Source organism: Sus scrofa, chromosome 11 (genome assembly GCF_054392235.1).
Source record: "Sus scrofa isolate SSC_HxYL_T2T_F1_AM1 chromosome 11, Sscrofa_HxYL_maternal_Yorkshire_Landrace_v2.0, whole genome shotgun sequence".
Classification (NCBI taxonomy): Eukaryota; Metazoa; Chordata; class Mammalia; order Artiodactyla; family Suidae; genus Sus; species Sus scrofa.
In genome coordinates, this window is record NC_139393.1 from 971,434 (window position 1) to 994,255 (window position 22,822).

At 44.8% G+C, this 22,822-nt stretch overlaps 1 protein-coding gene across 12 annotated transcripts in view; it reads right to left on the bottom strand.

Moving 5' to 3' along the window:
• The window catches only part of CENPJ (centromere protein J), a 60,116-nt gene that overhangs the window by 22,288 nt on the left and 15,006 nt on the right, over nt 1–22,822 (bottom strand). For 10 of the 12 annotated variants that reach the window (XM_084981199.1, XM_084981197.1, XM_021065414.2 and 7 more), the window contains 7 exons: nt 13,468–13,977; nt 12,847–12,970; nt 9,248–9,547; nt 8,092–8,200; nt 5,989–6,091; nt 4,230–5,859; nt 2,135–2,267 (listed from right to left, as the gene is read on the bottom strand). In XM_084981199.1, the coding sequence (XP_084837325.1) occupies nt 2,135–2,267; nt 4,230–5,859; nt 5,989–6,091; nt 8,092–8,200; nt 9,248–9,547; nt 12,847–12,970; nt 13,468–13,911 (2,843 nt within the window). In that variant the 5' untranslated portion in view covers nt 13,912–13,977. The remainder of the gene's footprint in view (nt 1–2,134; nt 2,268–4,229; nt 5,860–5,988; nt 6,092–8,091; nt 8,201–9,247; nt 9,548–12,846; nt 12,971–13,467; nt 13,978–22,822) is intronic. The other 2 variants (XM_084981201.1, XM_084981200.1) reach the window with 1 other exon arrangement.

Here is a 22,822-nt window from a genome sequence, read left to right on the forward strand (position 1 = left end):
TAAATCAGGAGAAGAGGACAGAAAGCCCAGAAAAAAACCTAAGCACCTATGGCCAATTAATTCATAACAAAGGAGGCAAGAATATACAATGGAGAGAAGACAGCTTCTTCAGTAAGTAGTGCTGGGAAAACTGGATAGCTACATGTAAAAGAATGAAATTAGAACATTCTCTAGGAGTTCCCATCACAGCTCAGTGGTTAACAAATCCGACTAGGAACCATGAGGTTGCAGGTTCAATCCCTGGCCTCGCTCAGTGGGTTAAGGATCTGGCATTGCCGTGAGCTGTGGTGTAAGTTGCAGATGTGGCTCAGATCCCGCGTTGCTAGGGCTGTGGTATAGGCCAGTGGCTACAGCTCCGATTCAACCCCTAGCCTAGGAACCTCCATAAGCCTCGGGGAGTGGCCCTAGAAATGGCAAAAAAAAAAAAAAAAAAAAAAAAAAAAATTCTCTAAAACCATTCACAAAAATAAACTCAAAATGGATTAAAGATCTAAAAGTAAGGCCAGATGCTATAAAACTCTTAGAGGAAAACAGAGGCAGAATGCTCTTTGACATAAATCACAGCAATATCTTTTCAGATCCACCTCCCTCAGTTAATGAAAATAAAGACAAAAATAAACAAGTGGGACCTAAAGGAAACCATAAAAAAAAAAAAAAAAGAAAATACCATCCACAAAATGCAAGAAAAATCTTTGCAAGTGAAACAATCAACAAGCGATTAATCTCCAAAGTATACAAAGAACTTACACAGCTTCATATCAAAAACAACTAAATTTTAAAAATGGTCAAAAGATCTAAATAGACATTTCTCCAAACAGATGGCCAAAAAACACATGAAAAGATGTTCAACATCACTAACTATTAGAGACGTGCAAATAAAAATTACAATGACACATCACCTCACACCAGTCAGAATAGCCAAAATCAACAAGTCTACAAAAAATAAACGCTGGAGAGGGTGTGGTGAAAAGGGAACCCTCCTACACTGCTGGTGGGAATGTAAGTTGGTACGACCACCATGAGGAATAGTACAGAGGTTCCATAAAAAACTCAGTAGTGAACTACCAGTGACCCAGCAGTCCCACTTCTGAGCATATACACAGAGAAAGTTTTAATTCGAAAAGATACATGCACCCCAATGTTCACTGCAGCACTGTTTACAATAGCCAAGACATGGAAACAAGCTAAGTGCCACTGAGAGATGAACGGATAAAGAAGATGTGCTACATATATATATACACAATGGAATATTACTCGGCCATAGAAAAGAACAGAGTAATGCCATTTGCAGCAACATGGATGGACCTAGAGACTAGTATGATACTCATATTAATCATATGAAGTAGGTCAGACAGAGGAAGAAGACTAGCATTGTATGTGATCACTAATTTGTGGGCTCTAATAAAAACTGATACAAAAGAACTTTTTCACAAAACAGAAACAGGCTCAAAGATTTTTTTTTAATGGCCACATCCGCAGCATATGGAAGTCCCAAGGCCAAGGACTGAATCTGAGCCTCAGCTGCAACCTATGTCACACCTGTGGCAACGCTGGATTCTTTAACCTACTGTGCCAGGCTAGGGATCAAACCCCTATCTCCACAGAGACCCAGACTCTTAACCCACTGTGCCAGAGTGGGAACTCCCAGACTCAAAGATTTTGGAACCGAATTTATGGTTACCGAAGGGGAAACATTAAGGGGAGGGATAAACAGGGAGGGTGGACTTCTAATATACATGCCATACACAAAACTGTTAAGTGTTAAGGATCGACCGTACGGCACAGAGAAACCTATTCAATACTCTATGGCAGCCTATGTGGGGAGAGAATCTGAAAAGAATATGTGTGTGTACAGATGTATATGTACAACTGACGCACTTTGCTGTACACCTGAGACTAGTACCACACTGTAAATCAACTATACTCCAATAAATTTAAAAAAAAAGATCTGTTCCAGGAGTTCCCTGGTGGCCTAGGGGTTAATGGTGGCTTGGCACTGTCAATGCTGTAGCATGGGTTCGATCCATGGCCCAGAAACTGCCACATGCCGCAGGTACAGCCAAAAAAAAAAAAGTCTTAAAGATATATTATTCAATCACCGAACATTTTCCCCCACTTACAGGTGCAAACTTACCTGAGTTTTTCCAGGGCACTTTCTCGTTCAATGCGAAGTTTAGCTAAAGATGAGTTCTCAGCTTTAAATTTTTCTATTTCTGTTTCCAATTCAATAACTTTCTCTCTCAAAACTTGAGATCGAGCACTGTCACCTATAAGCCACAAATAGCAAACCTGACAAAAAGCTTTCAGCAGTGAGACACTAGCTATTACACTAAAAGCCAATATGGTAAACACCTATACTATTAAAACGCACTGCAAACAATGCTTCTAAGGAAAAATTGTAACAGCCTAACCTTCCAGGTGGAACAGTCTAAATTTAAGAAAGAATCAAATGATTCTACCTCAAAAGATATCAGTCTGACGACAAATTAACATTATGTATAAAAAGAACCATTCAAGGGAGTTGCTGTCATGGCTCGATTGTTAACGAACCTGACTAGTATCCATGAGGACGCAGGTTTGATCCCTGGCCTTGCTCAGTGTGTTAAGGATCCAGCGTTGCCGTGAGCTGTGGTGTAGGTTACAGATGTGTCTTGGATCCCGAGTTGCTGTGGCTGTGGTGTAGGCTGGCGGCTACAGCTCTGATTAGACCCCTAACCTGGGAAACTCCATATGCCATGGGTGCGGCCCTAAAAAGACAAAAGACAAAAAAAAAAAAAAAAAAAAGAACCATTCAAATTAATTTTTAAACCAATATACATAAATAGTTTAAGCATGTGAACAAGTATTCCCATCAAACACCAAAATCAAAGCTTACCTCCTACTAATCAAAGAAATACAAGATAAGACAGACCTTTTTCCATATCAAATTTGCTATTTCAAAGAATAGTCAATGTTTCCATCCTTCAACTACCCTTTTGGAAAACCCTGGTTTAGCAACGCTAAAATACACCTATCTAAAAATAGGTGTATTGACCTACTTCTAAAAATCTAGTTAAAGAGTGAAGTTATAAAATCATATAGTGTTGCACAAAAATATGTAGTGTTATTTCTAATAGCGAAAATTAGCTTAAAGTTTTAATTAGAGAAGTTACTAAATAAAATTATGCCGCATTGAAATAATGCTATGCAACCATTTTTTTGTTGTTTGTTTGGCAGCCATTTTTACAGCACACAAGGATTTTTAACGATATGGCAAAAGCACATTAAATAGCTGGTCAAAAAGGATGAGCCAAATTATAATATATGTCTCTACCATGTTAAAAATGTACAGGAAAAATGAATAGAAAGAAATATCCCAAAATGATACCAGTTACCTCATGTTTATAATTTAGTTATGAACATGTTTGCTTCCACACCTCTTAAGCTTCCAAAACTTCCTGCCAAAAATTACTATTATTAAAATCAGCATTTTTTAAAATAAAGTTGTAATTTATATTTTAAAGCACCTACATTTTGCTAGACATTCAGAGTTGATCACATAACATGATCTAATGGAAAAGTGCTTTTCAGTGTAAGTTTTAAAAGTCCATCTTATCAATGAAATGAGACAGGTGTGTATGTCAGAACCACCTTCAAAGTCTATCATCAGCAGAGTGCAGAACAGTGTATAAAGGTAAGTTCTCGCTGATGTAGAAAGGAGGCCACAGACACATTCCCGCATGTGCTTCAGTGTCCACAGGGCCTTTCCAGACGCACGTCTGAAACGGGAAAGCTGACGTCTCCAGGAAAGAGGACCAGGAGCCCAGGTCTGGGGAAGAAAGGAAACCTGGACTTTCCTCTCTTTCTTCTTGGTCGTATCGAGCCAGTTAACGCATGAGGTAGTTAAAAAAATTTTAAGTAAAAACAGTGTACACACTGAGCTAACACAGACCATCCATTGGCTATTCCCTAGTTGAAAAAAAATTAAATGTAATCTCATTTTCTAATAAATTAATTTTAATGCCTTGGGAACAAGACACTGGCTAAAAAACCTCTTACAATGGTGACTATTAATTACATCATTTAGACACAAATCAAACTTTCGCCCGTCACCTACTAGCCTTCCACTGAGCAACTAGAAAGGTTAGGATTTTAACAAGCATTCTGACAACCTATCTTAGATATTACTAAAATGCCTCACATCTAAAATCCATCAAATTCCATGTTCTACAGTGAGTGCGCTGACCTACCAGGTGGTTGGTCTTGACTCATGTTTACCGTGGGCTCCTTTCCCGAGCGCGGGTCCGACTGGGATTTCGGTTTCAAGGAAGGGAAGAGTTTCCTCACGAGCTCGGAGGTCGGAGGGGGGCTTGCGCCCCCGGTGCACTTGCTCGGCTCTTCCCCCTTCTTGCCCGGCGCCACCTTCCTCTTCACGGCCCTGTCCAGCGCGCACGGCTCCCTCTTCCCAGGGGAGGCCGCCCGGGGAGTCCCACCGACGGCTTCATTCCCGGGAACATCGTGCTGAGATGAGCTGTCTTCCAGGTCAGTCCAAGTCCTTTCATCATCAAAGTCAACTCCACTCACACTTCTAGACCAGCATCTTCTTGAGGCATCAGAAACGGGATTTTCCCGGCGGCCTCTGAAGAGAGACGCGTCACCACCATCTTCTTCTTCAGACAAATCTAAACCAACGTCTCTCTCCTGCTCGTCTTCCTGCGCGCAGGTGACCCTCAGAGGGCCCCTCCCATCACAGACTCGGGGACCCTCTTCTCGGCTGCAGGAACCCCTTTCTGGGTCCCCTGGTGACGGTTTCACGGTGACATCAAGTTGACCCTCAGAGCCCGTGCTACCATCGCTGTTGGTACCGGCTTCGCCGTCGTCGTCGTCGCTGGCCTGACTTTCCGAAGCGCTCGTGTGCAGCACGTCCTCGCGGCCTTCGGCGGGCTGTCCCCGCGAGCCATCGGGGGCTGCCGCCGAGTCGAGCAGCCGGGGTGCCAGCTCACAGCCACCCTCCCTCTCACCCTCGGGACGGTCGGGATCCCCATTCTGGGGACAGTGACTGACAGGAGCCAGCGGAGGTGTCTCCTCTTGCTGCGCAGCTTTGACGGGCGTGGAGCACAGCCGGTGGCCCTGGCGTGTCTGCTGGTCCCTCTCCAGGATCCTCAGTACAAATGAGGAATTGCTAGAAAAGGATACTTCATCAGCAGCTTGTTCTAGAAACAAAAACTCATCTAACTCCAGATTTTCCTTCTCCTTTTCTCGTTCCCAGCTCTCTAACTTTTTCTGAAGGGAAATGTCGAAAGAAGCTTCTGACTCCTTCGGGGTCTCACTTACTGGGCTCCGAGAGGTCGCACGGCTGGCCGGTCCTGTCAAGAGGGGACGCTTGTCCTCACCTTCTGTCTTACTCCAGATCTTGCAACCTGTGTCACAAGGTCGTGTACACTCGGATATACTGTCTTTATTATTAGACTCCACCTTTTTTCCTAAACTGATCTGGCCTCTAAATTGCCCGTCACATTGCTTCCCTGCTGGCATCTTCAGTCCTGACGGAGAGAGACTTTTCCTGCTGCCACTCTTAAGCACTTTTGCCTTCTGACTGAGTGTGACAGAACCACTCTTGGTTCTCGCTTTACCGTTCTTTTGAACGAGACAGTTCTCTGTACACATTTCTTTATTCATAAGAGCAGTTTTCCGCTGGAACTGCTGTCTATCTAATTTAAGCACAGGTTGGTCCTCTGAAATGCTCTGAGTTGTCACTAGTTTACTTTCTCTCCCTTTCAGAAACTTAGATTTAGCCTTAGTAAATCTAGCTAAACCTTCTCCTCGTTTCAAGAATGGCTGTTTCGGTTTTGCTTTGATTGGTAAGGATCCTTCTGCTTCCTGAAATACAAGAACAGCATTTGAATTAACTCTGGTATATCCAAGTAATCTCAAAGTTATTCTGAAAGCAAATTATAAACAAATCTCTCAAGTCTTAGATAATATAATCAAAATAGTGGAAATGCTAACCCTTAGCTGTTTTTGTTTCCGTTCTTGTTCTTCCAAACGAATTTGTTCTTCTAAGTAGTCTTCAAAGGTCTGTTTCCTTTCTCTAATAGCAGCTTTAATAGGCCTGATCGTAAAAATAATGTTATTTAACTTGCACATCATGATGTGGTGAATATACTTTAACTTGGTGCGTCTGACAGAGACATCCCAAAAAACGACCTTTTCAAAGTCACACATCCCCTCTGAAAATCTAAGAGCTACAACCCACTCCATCTCCCCAAATACAGAAATGTACATCATTTCCGCCTACTGACCTCAGACTCATTTGTGAAGAAACCTATTCGTTATGTAATTTAAAACATATTTCAAAAACAGCTCATTAAACATCCATTCATTCAGATATTTATAATAATACAAACAAAGCAACAGTCATGTCATTTGCGGAGTTCCTGTGTGGCTCAGCAGATGAAGGATCCAGCATTGTCACTGCAGTGGCATGCATTCAATCCCTGGCCCAGGAATGTCTGCATGTCGAGAATGCAGCCAAAAAAAAAAAGTCATTTGCCATTCCATAACATATATTAAAATATCAGTATTTAAGAACATATTAAAAAACCTCACTATTGATATTTTATCTTTGACATAAAATTTTTAAATTCTGTAATCACACTTGCTCAATTATTAGTTATAAGTGGTACCCTGTGTGAGAATCCAATACACATGTGTTTTACTCATCTCCAAAACAGGATTTACCTATTTGAGCGCTTAGTTTTGTCCAGGAATTTCCCTTAGGTGAAAACACTTCTCAAGTTTCCCAGTACAGTGTCAAAGCTTCTTCACCGATGGATCTCTACCTTCTCCTTCTGTTGCTGACAACATGGAATAGGGTGGATCCTCAACCTTACTTTTTTTTTTTTTTTTTTTTTTTTTTTTTTGCCTTTTCTTGAGCTGCTCTCGTGGCAATATGAAGGTGCCCAGGCTAGGGGTCGAATTGGAGATGTAGCCACCCACCTACGCCAGAGCCACAGCAACGCAGGATCCGAGCCGCTTCTGCGACCTACACCACAGCTCACGGCAACGCCGGATCCTTAACCCACTGAGCAAGAGCAGGGATCGAACCCACAACCTCATGGTTCCTAGTTGGATTCGTTAACCACTGCGCCACAACGGGAACTCCAACCTTATATTTATTTTTTTTATTTTTTATTTTTTTTTTGTCTTTTTGCTATTTCTTTGGGCCGCTCCCGCGGCACATGGAGGTTCCCAGGCTAGGGGTCTAATTGGAGCTGTAGCCACCGGCCTATGCTAGAGCCACAGCAACGCAGGATCTGAGCCGCATCTGCAACCTACATCACAGCTCACGGCAACGCCAGATCGTTAACCCACTGAGCAAGGGCAGGGACCGAACCCGCAACCTCATGGTTCCTAGTCAGATTCGTTAACCACTGCGCCACGACGGGAACTCCAACCTTATATTTAAAAGCATATTCAGGAGTTGCATCACAGCTCAGTGGTTAACAAACTGGACTAGCATCCATAAGGACGCGGGTTCGATCCCTGGCCTCCCTCAGTGAGTTAAGGATCCAGTGTTGCAGTGAGCTGTGGTGTAGGTCCCAGACACGGCTCATATATCCTAGGTTGCTGTGGCTGTGGTGTAGGTCAGCAGCTACAGCTCCAAACTTGACCCCTAGCCTAGGAACCTCCATATGCCACTGGCGCGGCCCTGAAAAAATAATAATAGGAGTTCCCATCGTGGCGCAGAGGAAACGAATACGACGAGGAATCATGAGGTTGAAGGTTTGATTCCTGGCCTCACTCAGCGGGGTAAGGATCCAGCATTGCCTGTGGTGTAGGTTGCAGATACAGCTCAGATCTGGCGTTCCTGTGGCTCTGGCAGAGGCCAGCAGCTATAGATCCAATTAGATCCCTAGCCTGGGAACCTCCATATGCTGAGGGTGCGGCTCTAAAAAGACAAAAAGAATAATAACAATAAATAAATAAATAATAAATAAATAAAAATAAAAGCACATTCAAGCAAAAACAAGAAAACTATGCATCTCTCAAACAAAGAAAGCACCAATAATAATGACTATTACATTAAATTCTTTCCAACAAGGATGATACCTTTCTTCAATATTAACCACTTCTGAGGAATCACCGTTTTTTATGTTCTTCCTGGTCCCTTCCTGAATCTGTTCTGTCAATTTCTCCAGACATGGTAAAACATCTTCTCCTAGGATAAAAATTAGGAACAACTGAGTTCAAAAAGAGCGGATTAAAATATTAAAACAAGGATTTTACAAGTCACTAAACTAAAAAAGAAAAGTTAAACGAAAGGTACGCCAAAGCTTCTAGAATTCTTGAGGAACCTCTTTAATACGATACAGAAGTACTACAAAGGCCTAATGAAAACACAAAATTTTCAAAAGGTTAGTATTAGGGGAAGAAAAGCGTAGGCTTTTCTAAGTTAAAAAACACTAAAGAGAGTTCCCTGGTGGCCTAGCAGACAAGGATCTGGCACTGTCACTGCTGTGGCTCGGATTTGACCCCTGGCCCAGGAACTTCTGCATGTTGCAAGTGCAACCAAAAAAAAAAGTTGGCGTTCCCGTCATGGTGCAGAAGAAACAAATCTGACTAGTATCCATGAAGATGAGGGTTTGATCCCTGGCCTCGCTCAGTGGGTTAAGGAACCAGTGTTGCCATGAGCTGTGGTGTAGGTCACGGATGCAGCTTGGATCTGGTGTTGTTACGGCTGTGGTGTAGGCCATCAGCTACAGCTCTGATTCGACCCCTAACCTGGGAACCTCCATATGCCGAGGATATGGCCCTAAAACGACCAAAAAAAAAAAAAAAAAGACTTAAAGAGTTATAACTGAATACATAAAGTTAATTGGTTCTTGTTGTTTTTATTTATTTATTTGCTTTATTAGGGCCACACTCAAGGCACATGCAAGTTCCCAGACCCTCCATCATGCCCCATCCCAAGAGACTGGACCGAGGTCCGAAACCAATCTCAAAGAGAAACAGCTCCGCCTCCCTTGTGAAGACTCCCTGCCACCAGGCAAGGTTTGAGGTCAGCATGCGTCAGCGTGCATTTGCCCCTCAAAGTCCCAAGCCCTCAGTCTGGGTCTGTGTCCAGCACCGGCTCAGGGCTCAGCAGCAGAAGGACCTCGCCGCAGAAGCCTGGCACACGGAGAACGTGCAGAAAGGACCTCTCCTGTACCAGAGCGACCAGGTGACACTGTCAGCTGGCTACACAAGAGACAAATGAGCCACTCACCCACAGGGTGGTCACGGTTTTCCTCCTCCAAATCACTCTTCTTCCCGGCTGCTTCTTGACACTGTGCTTCATGGAACAAATCTGGAGAAGCACCACTGTTTGAAGCTGAAACAAAATCCTGATGGCTAGTTCTACACAAGGTGTTTTGTTCTCCAGATAAAATGGTGGAAAGGTGTTTTTTTTCTTCCACTGGATTCTGGTAGATATATGATGGTAAGAAGGGCATGGCTTTCTCTTCAGGGGCTGAATTTCCTGGAGATCTGTACTTCTCGCTCTGGTCATGGGGCAGTGGAGTTAAACCTCAAAATTAAGAAAATTAACAAAACTGATGACTTTCTACAATAGTTCCTGTCCCACCTTAGTGATCCTTACTACAAAGTTTTCTCCAAAGTGATAAAAGAATGTTTTTCCTCATTATTAGGAAATTACGTTTAAGAAAATCATGAGATTTTAAAAGTCCATTATGACCTCTGTATAATTGTGATTAAGAGCTTAATTATGTCACAATTCACTCGCAGACGATGTGCAACTGCAGAGCCCCGGCACGGCCTCACCCTGGACGGCACCACCCAGGCTCCAGCATGAGTACTGCTCGGAGGGTCGACTCTGCAGCCCGAGGACAAACACGAGAACGTGGAGAGCTCCAGCGCAGACAGCTGCTAAGCCCCTCGTGATCCTAACTGCTCTGCGTCACTACATGAGGAGTAACTTCCTTCTAGGCTGCCATTAACACGGGGGTAACACCAAGTGCCTCGACTGTGGGCGGCTTTTCTTTTTCTACTCTGTACTTTTCTGTAGTTCCTGAATTTCCTATATTAATTTTTGCCTGTTTCATTTCTTAAGTCTCTGTTTTTTTGTTTTTTTGTTTTTTTTTTTTTTTTTGCTTTTTAGGGCCACACCTGTGGCATATGGAGGTTCCCAAGCTAGGGGTCAAATCAGAGCTACAGCAGCCGGCCTACACCACAGCCACGCAGGATATGAGCCACATCTGCGACCTACACCACAGCTCATGGCAACAGCTGATCCTTAACCCACCGAGCGAGGCCAGGGATAGAACCTGCCACCTCATGCTTCCTAGTTGGATTTGTTTCCACTGCGCCACAACAGGAACTCAAGTCTCTGCTTTTGAAATAACCCAATGAACAGAAAGAAAATTCCCCTTCTAAATATCTTTAAGATTTAATTCTTGGAGGATAGATGGCAGTATTAACCATCCTACCTACCATACCAGCCCCCTGAAATCCTGCTACTATTCCTCCGTTCTTCCAGACTGTTTCTGTTAAACCTAGAATTGAAGACATGGGAGTTCCCATCATGGCACAGAAGAAATGAATCCGACTAGGAATCATAAGGTTGCAGGTTCGATCCCTGGGCTCGCTCAGCGGGTTAAGGATCCAGTGTTGCCATGAGCTGTGGTGTAGGTCGCAGAGGTGGCTCACATCTGGAGTTGCTGTGGCTCTGGCACAGGCCAGCAGCTGTAGCTCCAATTAGACCCTAGCCTGGGAACCTCCATATGCCGTGGGTGTGGCCCTAAAAAGACACAAAGACCAAAAAAAAAAAAAAAAAAAAAATCTGAAGACACAATGGGAAGTGTTTCATTGAAGAGGCATGCTGCCTATGTCTTAAACTCATCTGCCTCACCCTCAGCCCACAAGTACAACTGGAAATCAGGGAGTTCCCATCGTGGCTCAGCAGATAGTGAGCCCAGCTAGCATCCATGAGGATTCGGGTTCAATTCCTGGCCTCGCTCAGTGGGTTAAGGATCTGGCATTGCCATGAGCTTTGATGTAGGTCGCAGAGGTGGCTTGCATCTGGTGTTGCTGTGGCTGTGATGTAGGCCGGCAGCTGTAGCTCCGATTGGACCCCTAGCCTGGGAACCTCCATATGCCATGGGTGTGGCCCTAAAAAGACAAAAAGACCAAAAAATAAATAAATAAATAAAACTGGAAAATCAGATAGCTCCTCACTGAATATCAGATTCAGCTTAACTTCTTTTATAACAATACTCTCCCCACCTAAATATTTTTTACTGACAGTCATCCCACTTCAGCCTGAAAACATCCTGGACAAAAGAACAACAGCCAGAGCGGCAATCCTCCAAGGGTGCTCTATGAACCCGCTGGCGGACGGTCTCCAAGGGCCTTTCAGGGCAGCTTCCAGCAATGAGGTCCTGCTGTGCAGCACAGTGAACTACGTCCAGTCACTGGTGATGGAACCAGATGGAGGGTAATGGGAGGAAAAGAAGGCATATATAATGTACATGCGGGTCCCTCTGCTGTACAGCAGACTGACACATCGCTGTAAATCATCTACAGTAAAAAACATTTTCTTAACCTTCAAAACCATTGCTCCAGGAGTTCCCATCGTGGCGCAGTGGTTAACGAATCTGACTAAGAACCATGAGGTTGCAGGTTTGGTCCCTGCCCTTGCTCAGTGGGTTAACGATCTGGCGTTGCTGTGAGCTGTGGTGTAGGTTGCAGATGCGGCTCGGATACCATGTTGCTGTGGCTCTGGCATAGGCCGGTGGCTGCAGCTCCGATTGGACCCCTAGCCTGGGAATCTCCACATGCCGCGGGAGCGGCCCAAGAAATAGCAAAAAGACAAAAAAAAAAAAAAAAAAAAAAAACCCATTGCTCCAGATCACATGTCGCCCTACTCCCCGATAAGCGCACCGTGCTTTCTATTAACTGATCTCAAATACAGCAGAAGAACTGTCCTCTGCTGCCACAGAAAATATTTCTGGAACAGTTGTAGCTGAGCAGCACAGCTTTTACACACACAAGGGCTTTTATGATCGGAAGCAGTTTTTCATTCATCGGGCAGGGGTTGTAAACCCAAGGCCAAGTTCAGCTCTGGGTCATCTATTCTTCTGGGTCTTCTTAAAAGTTTATTTTATAAATAAACATGAGTGCCTTTATTTTTATTTACTTAGTTATTTTGCTTTTTAGTGCCACATCTTCAGCATATGGACGTTTCCAGGTTAGGGGACCAATCAGAGCTACAGCTGCCAGCCTACACCACAGCCACAGCAACGTGGAATCCGAGCCATATCTGCGACCTACACCGCAGCTCATGGCAACACCAGATCCGTAACCCACTAAGCAAGGCCAGGGACTGAACCCACATCCTCCTGGATACTAGTCGGGTTCGCTTCTGATGTGCCACAAGGGGAACTGCCTATGAGCAGCTTTACGCAGAGCACACATGCGCCAGAATGGCACAAACCCCTTGTCCCAGTGACCGCAGTACACCAGCCATCACAGCTGTCCAGCTCCTCAAGAGAAGGGAGTTTGCAACATACGACAGAGAAACGGTACATATAACCTGTCAAACAGGTTAAGAAATGTACGGAAGTTCCCGTATGGCACAAAGGGCTAAGGATCTGGCATCACCACAGATGTGGCACAGGTCGCAAGTGCAGTGCGGGTTCAACCCCTGGCATGGGAACTTCCATGTGCCATGGACGCAATGAAAGAGAGAGAGAAAGTGGGAAGGAAGGAGGGAAGGGAAAAACAAAGGAAGGAAGGAAAGAAGAAAGAAAGGGAAAGAAAGAAATGTATGCACTGTCCACCGTTACTCCTCACACGAGCCCCAGCCACCTGGGAGTGCGCGTTGCCCAGACATCATGGTCAGCAGCCTCTCTTGTTCCTCCATGAGTCTCTGTAGTTGCTCTAACTGCTGCCTCTTCAGCTGTTCCTGCTTCTTCTGCTGCACTTCCTTCAGCTTTGGTAAACACAAATTGATCTCATTAAATGAACTTTGGATTTCAAGGACCTCGGCTCCTTACATTTACCTTAGTCCCTCCCAGCTCCCTTCTGAGGTCTGTTCTAACACAGTTCAAAAGAGGGATCTCCAACTCAATCTGCCACCCAAACTCTCAACTAATAAACAGAAGTCATACGAATCCTCTGATTCCTTAAATACGTGTCAGGACACTTACAATCAACTTTTCTTCCCTAATACTTCATCAACTATTTCTAATTTAGTTTTTACAAAATGAGGTAGAAACTTAAAGATACTGTTCTCGTGTTATGTTTATGTCTTACACATCAAACGTGTTTCAATGTTTCAGACCAAACAAAAAGCAAAACCTGGTATTACGAGGACTTCAAGCAAAGGGGAAGAAACACAGAGACCTGCAACAGGTGACTTTCCATCAACAGAAATCTGTAATAACTATGCAATGACACAAACACACAGTAAGTCAAATCCTGTTGTACCTGTTCCAGCTTTTTAAAAAGTGGGTCTTTATAAGCCACTTCTTTGAATTCACGGGCAAGGCCTGAGACATGGTCACTTCTGCGGTCTTCCCAGGGTCCAGGCGCATCCTGACACGCCACCACTTGAGGCCCCTCTGGAGTTAAAGGAGTGACTCTATGTGCTTCAGGTTTATCCGACTGGAACTTGTACGGGCTGCCAGGCTCCAGCTTCTGTTCCTCCTGAAGTGCATCTTCTTCGCTCATACAGCTGAAGCTATCTGAAAAATGTGTGGCTTTAATAGGAAAGCCAGGAGAAATGTTCACATTTGTTTGCTTCTCTTCGTCTGCTTTCAGAAGAGGAAATCCACGATTTACTATGACCCCAGCCCGAGAAGGACTGGTCATCCACTGGGTTAAGAAGCTCTGCCCCCGCCTGAACTCTGAAGAGGTTGGCATCAGGAACATTTTCGTCCAATGACACGACTGCCTTTAAAGAATGGAAAATCTAGAAGAGCTGTTCATTTCCAACACCTGTGGAAAGAGGACAGCCAACAAGAAGTATTAGTTAGATGTACTCTACCCAAACATCAGCCCACCACAAAAATCCACTATTTCTTGTACAAAAGACTTTAACTAGCAAAGCCACTGGTCAATAAGTTAGTTTTTCACTGTCTTTAAAATATCCTAATTGAGGAGCTCAAAACCCTAAGCTCCCTTCCGACTTAACCAGTTGTTGATATGCTTACACAAGTGCTCAGATGTAAAACTGTGGGAGCTAAAGCACCTTCCAAATTACCTGATGACCAGAGTTCCCGTCGTGGCTCAGCGGTTAATGAATCCGACTAGGAACCATGAGGTTGCGGGTTCGGTCCCTGGCCTTGCGCAGTGGGTTAAGGATCCGGTGTTGCCATGAGCTGCGGTGTAGGTTGCAGACGCGGCTTGGATCCCGCGTTGCTGTGGCTGTGGTGCAGGCCAGCGGCTACAGCTCCGACTCGACCCCTAGCCTGGGAACCTCCGTATGCCGCCGGAGTGGCCCAAGAAATGGCAAAAAGACAAAAAAAATAAATAAAATAAACAATAAAATAAATAAAATAATCTGATGACTAAAGGAAAAATAAGCCACTATCAAGATCAAAGACGACTGACTTTAACTTACACATTCATGCTTCTGACCCTGGTCCACCACTGCTTCTCTGCCCAACTGGGAAACCCGTGTCCTCCTGGGTCCAGAACGAAAGCTACCGCCTCCTGTTTTAACCTGGCACTGCCTCCTGCTCCCTGACTCCCTCTTCTCCCTCCAAGCCCCGCCCTCCGGGCAGTGCCCGTCTGCATTCCTAGAGGTCTCTGACAGCAACATCCCCACTGTGGCATTGGCCTCATTATTGGAGGCTTTTGCTTTTGTGTTCATAACCCACCAGGCTGTGAGCCCCTGGAAGATATCTGTGTACTCGCCACTGCCTAGAACCAGCTACCCTAGGCAGACAGAGAAACTCGATAAATGTTTGCCAAGATTAAGTTAAAATGAAGCGAGATCTAAGGTTATATTACGGAAAATAATTCACTATTATCAAGTATTGTTTGTGTTTATTCAATGTTCAACAATAAAATTGTCACCGGGGAGTTCTGTCGTGGCTCAGCGGTAATGAACTCAACTAGTATCGATGAGGACGTGGGTACGATGCCTGGCCTCCCCCAGTGGGTTAAGGATCTGGTGATGCCGTGAGCTGTGGTGTAGGTCGAAGATGTGGCTGGGACCCCAGTTTGCTGTGGTGTAGGCCAACAGCTGCAGCTCCGATTGGACCCCTAGCCTGGGAACTTCCATAGGCCATAGTGTGGTCCTAAAAAGACAACAAGGTATGAATCAGACTCTAAAATCACCACATTCCTGCCTGACTCTGACCCTGCGCAAGATAAAGGTAAAAGAGGCAGCAGGGAAGACATGCTCTCCCTCCTTCGAATGTCTCATTTCACTCGGCCGGTGCTTGCTGTGTTCTCACTCTGTGCCCAGTACTGCTTTAGGTACCGGAGAGACAATGGTTAATGAATCACAGTCTACTGAGGAAGATACACACCAAATCCTACAATTAAAGAGCAGTAAGTGCGAAACAGAAAAGTAAAAGCCCTGCGGTGGACAGGAGACTGCAAGCTCAGGGTGGACAGAAAGGCCTCACACAGAGGGTAAAACGAAGGCCCTGGTGGAGACGGAGCCAGCAAGATGCAGCAAGAGGGCCGAGTGCAAGCCAGCCGCCCAGGCTGTAACTTTCATCTGCAGGATGCCACCACCACTGGCCCATGCCTCCAGAAGCCCTCAGAGTCACATCACCACTATCCACCGTGAGGTCTCCAGGATTAACCTCCTTAAGTGGTGAAGCCTGTTTACACCAGCCACCCTTCACCTCCAATGCGCTAGTCCCCCGGCACATGCTTACTCTGTCTCCATCTCGCCAGCATCCCAACGCCAAACACTCACTGCACATCACCAGCCAAATCTATTCTCAACCTCTCCCCTCGCCTCCCTGAGAACATCTCTTCCTGTGGAGCCCACCCTCGGAACATGGGGCCTGGAAGTAGAACACGTGTTCTCCTTACTGTTCCTTTTGGACCTGGACTATTCTCCCTTCCTCTACCATCAAAAGCCCCCAGTTTTGCACCTTGTGTGACCAGACTCCTTTATTGTCTATCAAAACCTACAGAGGTTACTGGGATCGTCTTTGGTCCCTAAAATTTACTGGCTGAGCAACTGCAAAAATAGAGTTGCCACTAATTGAAATGGAGGAAACAGGATAAAACAGGTTTAGGGGAATGAGGGACTGAGAGCTAATTTTAGGACATTTGAAGATGCCTATCGACATCTCGCTGAGGTATCATTTAGCTGCTGGACACGCAGAATGGAATGCATGGGCAAGGACAATGCTGTGAGGCACAAATGTGGGGACCTTTGGCACACAGGTGGCGGTTAGACCCTTACCACTGGATGAGATCACAAAGGGGTCAAGGTCAGACAAAAGAAAAGAGGTAAAAACCGTACTAGTGTCTTTGAGGCCAAGTGAAGAGTGTTTCACGGAAGAAAGGATTATACTAAATGCTGTTAATAACAGATAAAGGATGAGGAGAACAGAGAACTTAACTTGGAATCCAGCAAAGGTCAAGATAACTTCAATAAAAGCAGCTTGACCGGGAGGGGGGTGGGTATTTGCAGAAGCTAAAACGGAGGAGATACATGAAAAAATAAGAAACTGGAGATAGGGGAGTTCCCGTCGTGGCTCAGTGGTTAACGAAACCGACTAGGAACCATGAGGTTGCGGGTTCGATCCCTGCCCTTGCTCAGTGGGTTAACAATCCGGCGTTGCCGTGAGCTGTGGTGAAGGTTGCAGACGTGGCTCGGATCCCGAGTTGCTGTGGCTCTGGCGTAGGCCGGTGGCTACAGCTCCGATTCAACCCCTAGCCTGGGAACCTCCATATGCCGCGGGAGCGGCCCAAGAAATAGCAACAATAATAACAACAACAACAACAACAACAACAAAAAAAGACAAAAGACCAAAAAAAAAAAAAAAGAAAAAAGAAACTGGAGATAGGAGTTCCCGTCGTGGCTCAGTGGTTATCGAATCCAACTAGGAACCAGGAGTATGCGGGTTCGGTCCCTGCCCTTGCTCAGTGGGTTAACGATCCAGTGTTGCCGTGAGCTGTGGTGTAGTTTGCAGATGTGGCTCCGATCTGGCATTGCTGTGCCTGTGGTGTAGGCTGGCAGCTGTAGCTCCAATTCGACCCCTAGCCTGGGAACCTCCAAATGCCTTGGGTGCGGCCCTACAAGGAAAAAAAAAAAAAAAAAAAAAGAAAGAAATTGGAGACAGTGAGTATAGCTAACTCTTTCTAGGAGATTTGTTATAAAGGGAAGGAAATTAATAGAACAGCTGCTACATGGGAAGCAGGGTAAAAAGATTTTTTGGTCTTTTTTAAGGGCCACCCTGTGGCATATATGGAGGTTCCCAGGCTAGGGGTGGAATCAGAGCTGCAGCCGCCAGCCTACACCACAGCCACAGCCCCAGCCATGCCAGACCCAAGCTGCGTTTGTGACCTATACCACAGCTCAGGGTAATGCTGGATCCTTAACCCACTGAGTGAGGCCAGGGATGGAACCCACGTCCTCATGGTTCCTAGTCAGATTCATTTATGCTGAGCCACGACAGGAATTCTAAAAAGATTTTTAAGACAGGAGAAACAAAAACACGTAGGCTGCTGAAGATGGAGAGAAGGGAGAACTGCCACGTCTTCCGGGGGGGGAGGCTCCGGCACTACAGTGGAATGACATTTCTATCTTTCAGACACAATTCTAGGTTTTAACTTTATCAATACAATACGGCAGCACATACAGAGCCCAAGGGAAACGGAAAATGACAGTCTGGAGGCAAACATGTATTTAACTTCATATTTAGTATCTAAAAAACATAAACATACAAAAGATAGAAAGAGAAAAAATACATAGATGCCCAAACTTTAAAATATGCTGCCTCCCCTTCCCTCTCCACTCCTCGTCAGGAGGAGGGAGGGTGATGGGACTGGCCGGTTGGGCCAGGACCTCCCCAACCCCTCCTTCTCGCCTCGCTCTTTCGGCCTTGCCCCCCTCCGCCCTGACGCAAGGCCGGGGGTGTGCACGCACGTCGCGGTCCGAGAAAACCCAAGTTTGAGCAGCCTTCCTGTGACTACAAAGGAACAGGCACGTGTTAAGAATGGCTGGGTGAAGGGGAGGAGGGAGGATCTGACTCTGCGGGACCAGGACGTTGTGGGCCTTCCCAATCAGCCCTGGACTAAAAAGACGTATGTAACAGACGGGATTAGGACGGCGGAATAGAAGGACTGGAGCTCAGCTTCTCTTCTAAAAACAACAAAATTCACCACTAAAGACTGAGCATTCTACACCCAAATGGACCGGAAACCTTAAAAAAGATCCCCTACTCCAGAAGAAAAAGAGAAGGACACATCAAGAGGTAGGAGAGGCGATTTCGAGATATAAACAATCCCATACCTCCCGGATGGGCAACCCCACAGACTGGAAACTGACTGGTTCACAGAGACTCACCTACAGGAGTGAGAGTTCTGAGCCCCACATCAAACTCTCACATGTGGGGATCTGGCACTGGGAGAAAGAGCCCCTGGAGCATCTGGCATTGAAGGCCAGTGGGGCTTGTGTGCAGGAGCTCCGTGGGACTGGGGGAAACGGAGACCCCATTCTTAAAAGGCACACACAGACTTTCACGTGCACTGGGTTCCAGGGCAAAGCACAGTCTCCATGGAATCTGGGTCAAACCTGACCACAGTTCTTGGAGGACATCCTGGGAAAACAGGGGTGAACGTGGCTTGTTGTGAGGGAAGGACACTGAAAGCAAAGCTCTCAGGAATATTCAGTAGCAGTGCCTTTCTCTGGAGGTGGCCATTTAGGGAAAATCTGGCCCCACCGTCAGTCAGCTGCTGAGAAGTCCCAGCTCAAACAACAATCCAGATGGGATCACAGCCCTGCCCCTCAGTAAACAGGCTGCCTAAAGACCCCCCAGGCACACAGCTGCCTCTAATCCCATCCAGAGACTAAGCCCCACCCACCAAAGGGAGTAGAATCAGCTCCACCTACCAGGGGGCAGGCATCAGTCCCTCCCATCAGGAAGCCTACAGCAAGCCCCCCCATACCAACTTCAGCCACAAGGGGGGCAGACACCAGAAGTAAGTGAGGCTACAACTCTGTTATCTGTAAAAAGGTCACCACACCAAAAACCAATAAAAATGAAAAGACAGAGAACTATAACTCAGATGAGGGAGAAAGGAAAAACCCCAGAAAAACAGCTAAACCATGAGGAGATTCTCAGCCTCCAGGAAAAATACTTGACTGTTGATGGTGAAGATGATGCAAGACATTGGAAATAAACTGGAGGCAAAGACGGATAACTTATAGGAAACAGTGACCAAAGAAATACAAGATACAAAACTTAAGCAAGAAGAGATGCAGAATACAATAACTGAAATAAATACTAGAAGCAGCTAACAGCAGAATACAGGAGGCAGAAGAACGAATTAGCGAGGTGGAGGACAGATTAGTGGAAATTACGGATGCAGAACAGAAGAGAGAAAAAAGATTGAAAACAAATGAAGAGAGTCTCAGAGAACTCTGGGACAACGTGAAACGCACCAACATCCATACTATAGCGGTGCCAGAAGGAGAAGAGAGAGAGAAGGAGACAGAAAAAATATTCCAAGAGATAATAGCCAAAAACTTCCCTCACATGGGGAAGGAATCACTCACTCAAATCCAGGAAGCACGAGTACCATATAAAATAAACGCAGGGAGGAACACCCCAAGACACATATTAATCAAACTGACCAAAATTAAAGACAAAGAGTAAATCTTGAAAGCAGCTAGGGAAAAGAAACAAATAACATACAAGGGGACCCCGATAAGGCTATCGGCAGATTTTTCAACAGAAACTCTGCAGGCCAGAAGGGAGTGGCATGATATACTCAACGTGATGAAAGGAAAAAACCTCCAACCAAGATTACTCTACCCAGCAAGGCTCTCATTCAGATTTGAAGGAGAAATCAAAACCTTCACAGATAAGCAAAAGCTGAGAGAATTCAGCAACACTAAACCAGCCTTACAACAAATACTAAAGGAACTTCTCTAGGCAGAAAAGAACAAGAGAAGAAGGAAAGAAAAAAGAGCAGCAAAAACAAATCTAAAGCAATTAATGCAATGGCAATAAGAATATACATATCAATAATTACCTTAAATGTTAATGGACTAAACGCCCCAACCAAAAGACACAGACTGGCTGAATGGAAACAAAAACAAAACCCATATATATGCTCTCTCCAAGAGACCCACTTCACTTCTAGGGACACATACAAGTTGAAAGTGAGAGGATGGAAGAAAATATTTCATGCAAACGGGGATCAAAAGAAAGCTGGAGTAGCAATACTCATATCAGACAAAATAGACTTTAAAATGAAGAATATTTTAAGGGACAAAGAAGGACATTACATAATGATCAAAGGATCAATCCAAGAAGAAGATATAACAATTTTAAATATCTACGCACCCAACACAGGTTCACCACAGTATAGAAGGCAACTGCTAACAACCTTAAAAGGACAAATCGACAATAACACAATCATAGTCGGGGACTTTAACACCCCACTGACAGCAATGAAGAGATCAACCAGACAGAAAATCAATAAGGAAACACAGGCCCTGAATGATGCATTAAACCAGATGGACTTACTAGATATTTATAGGACATTCCATCCAAAAGCAACAGAATACACATTCTTCTCAAGTGCACATGGAACATCCTCTAAGATTGATCATGTCCTGGGCTACAAATCCAACCTCGGTAACGTTAAGAAAATTGGAATCATATCAAGCATCTTTTCCAACCACAATGCTATACGACTGGAAATCAACAACAACAACAACAAAACTGCAAAAAAACATAAACACGTGGAGACTAAACAACATGCTACTAAACAACCAATGGATCGATGGATCACTGAAGAAATCAAAGAGGAAATTAAAAAATACCTAGCAGCAAATGACAACGAAGATATGACACTCCAAGACCTACGGGATGCCGCAAAAGCCGTTCTAAGAGGAACGTTCATAGCAACACAAGCCCACCTCAGGAAACAAGAAAAAGCTCAAATAATCAAGCTAACTTTACATCTAAAGCAGCTCGAGAGAGAACAGGCAAGACCTAATGTTAGTAGAAGGAAAGAAATCATAAAGATCAGAGCAGAAATCAATGAAATAGAAACAAAGAAAACCGGAGAAAAGATCAATGAAACGAAAAGCTGGTTCTTTGAAAAGATCAACAAAATTGATAAACCCCTAGCCAGACTTATCAAGCAAAAAAGAGAGAGGACTCACATCAATAAAATTAGAAATGAAAAAGGGGAAGTAACAACGGACATCACAGAAATACAAAGGATCATAAGAGACTACTATTCGCAACTATATGCCAAAAAAATGGAAAACCTAGAAGAAATGGACAAATTCTTAGAAAAGTGCAATATTCCTACACTAAACCAAGATGAAATAGAAAAGATGAACGGACCCATCACAAGAACTGAAATTGAAACTGTGATTTAAAAACTTCCAACAAACAAAAGTCCAGGACCAGATGGCTTCACAGGCGAATTCTGTCAAACATTTAGAGAAGAAAAATGGAGCTGGAGGAATCAGGCTCCCGGACTGCAGACTATACTACAAAGCAACAGTCGTCAAAACTGCATGGTACTGGCACAAAGACAGAAATATGGATCAGTGGAACAGGATAGAAAGCCCAGAATTAAACCCACCCACTTACAGCCAACTAATCGATGACAAAGGAGGCAAGACTATACAATGGAGAAAGGACAGCTTGTTCAGTAAGTGGTGCTGGGAAAACTGGACAGCCACATGGAAAAGAATGAAATTAGAACACTCCCTAACACCATACACAAAAATCAACTCCAAATGGATCAAAGACCTAGATATAAGACCAGACACTATCAAACTCCTAGAGGAAAACAGAGGCCAAACACTCTCTGACATAAACGACAGCAACATCTTCTCAGACCCACCTATCAGAGTATTGACAACAAAAACAAAAATAAACAAATGGGGCCTAATCAAACTTCAAAGTTTCTGCACGGCAAACGAAACCCTAAACGACTCAAAAAGACAACCCACAGAATGGGAGAAAATCTTTCCAAGTGAATCAACTGACAAGGGATTAATCTCCAAAATTTATAAACACCTTCTGCAGCTCCATAGCAAAAAAACAAATAAGCCTATCCAAAAATGGGCAGAAGCTCTAAACAGACAGTTCTCCAAAGAAGACATACAGATGGCCAAGAAACACATGAAAAGATGTTCAGCATCACTCATTATCAGAGAGATGCAGATCAAAACCACGATGAGGTACCACCTTACACCAGCCAGAATGGCCATCATCCAAAAGTCTACCAACAGTAAGTGCTGGAGGGGGTGTGGGGAAAAAGGAACCCTAGTACACTGTTGGTGAGATTGTACATTGGTGCAACCACTGTGGAAAGCAGTATGGAGACTCCTCAGAAAACTAAACATAGAACTTCCATTTGATCCAGCAACCCCACTCCTGCGCATCTACCCAGAGAAAACCATGACTCGCAAAGACACATGTACTCCAACGTTCATTGCAGCACTATTTACAATAGCCAAGACATGGAAACAACCTAAATGTCCATTGACAGAGGAGTGGATCAAGAAGATGTGGTACAGGAGTTCCCATCATGGTGCAGTGGTTAACGAATCCAACTAGGAACCATGAGGTTGTGGGTTCCATCCCTGGCCTCGCTCAGTGTGTTAAGGATC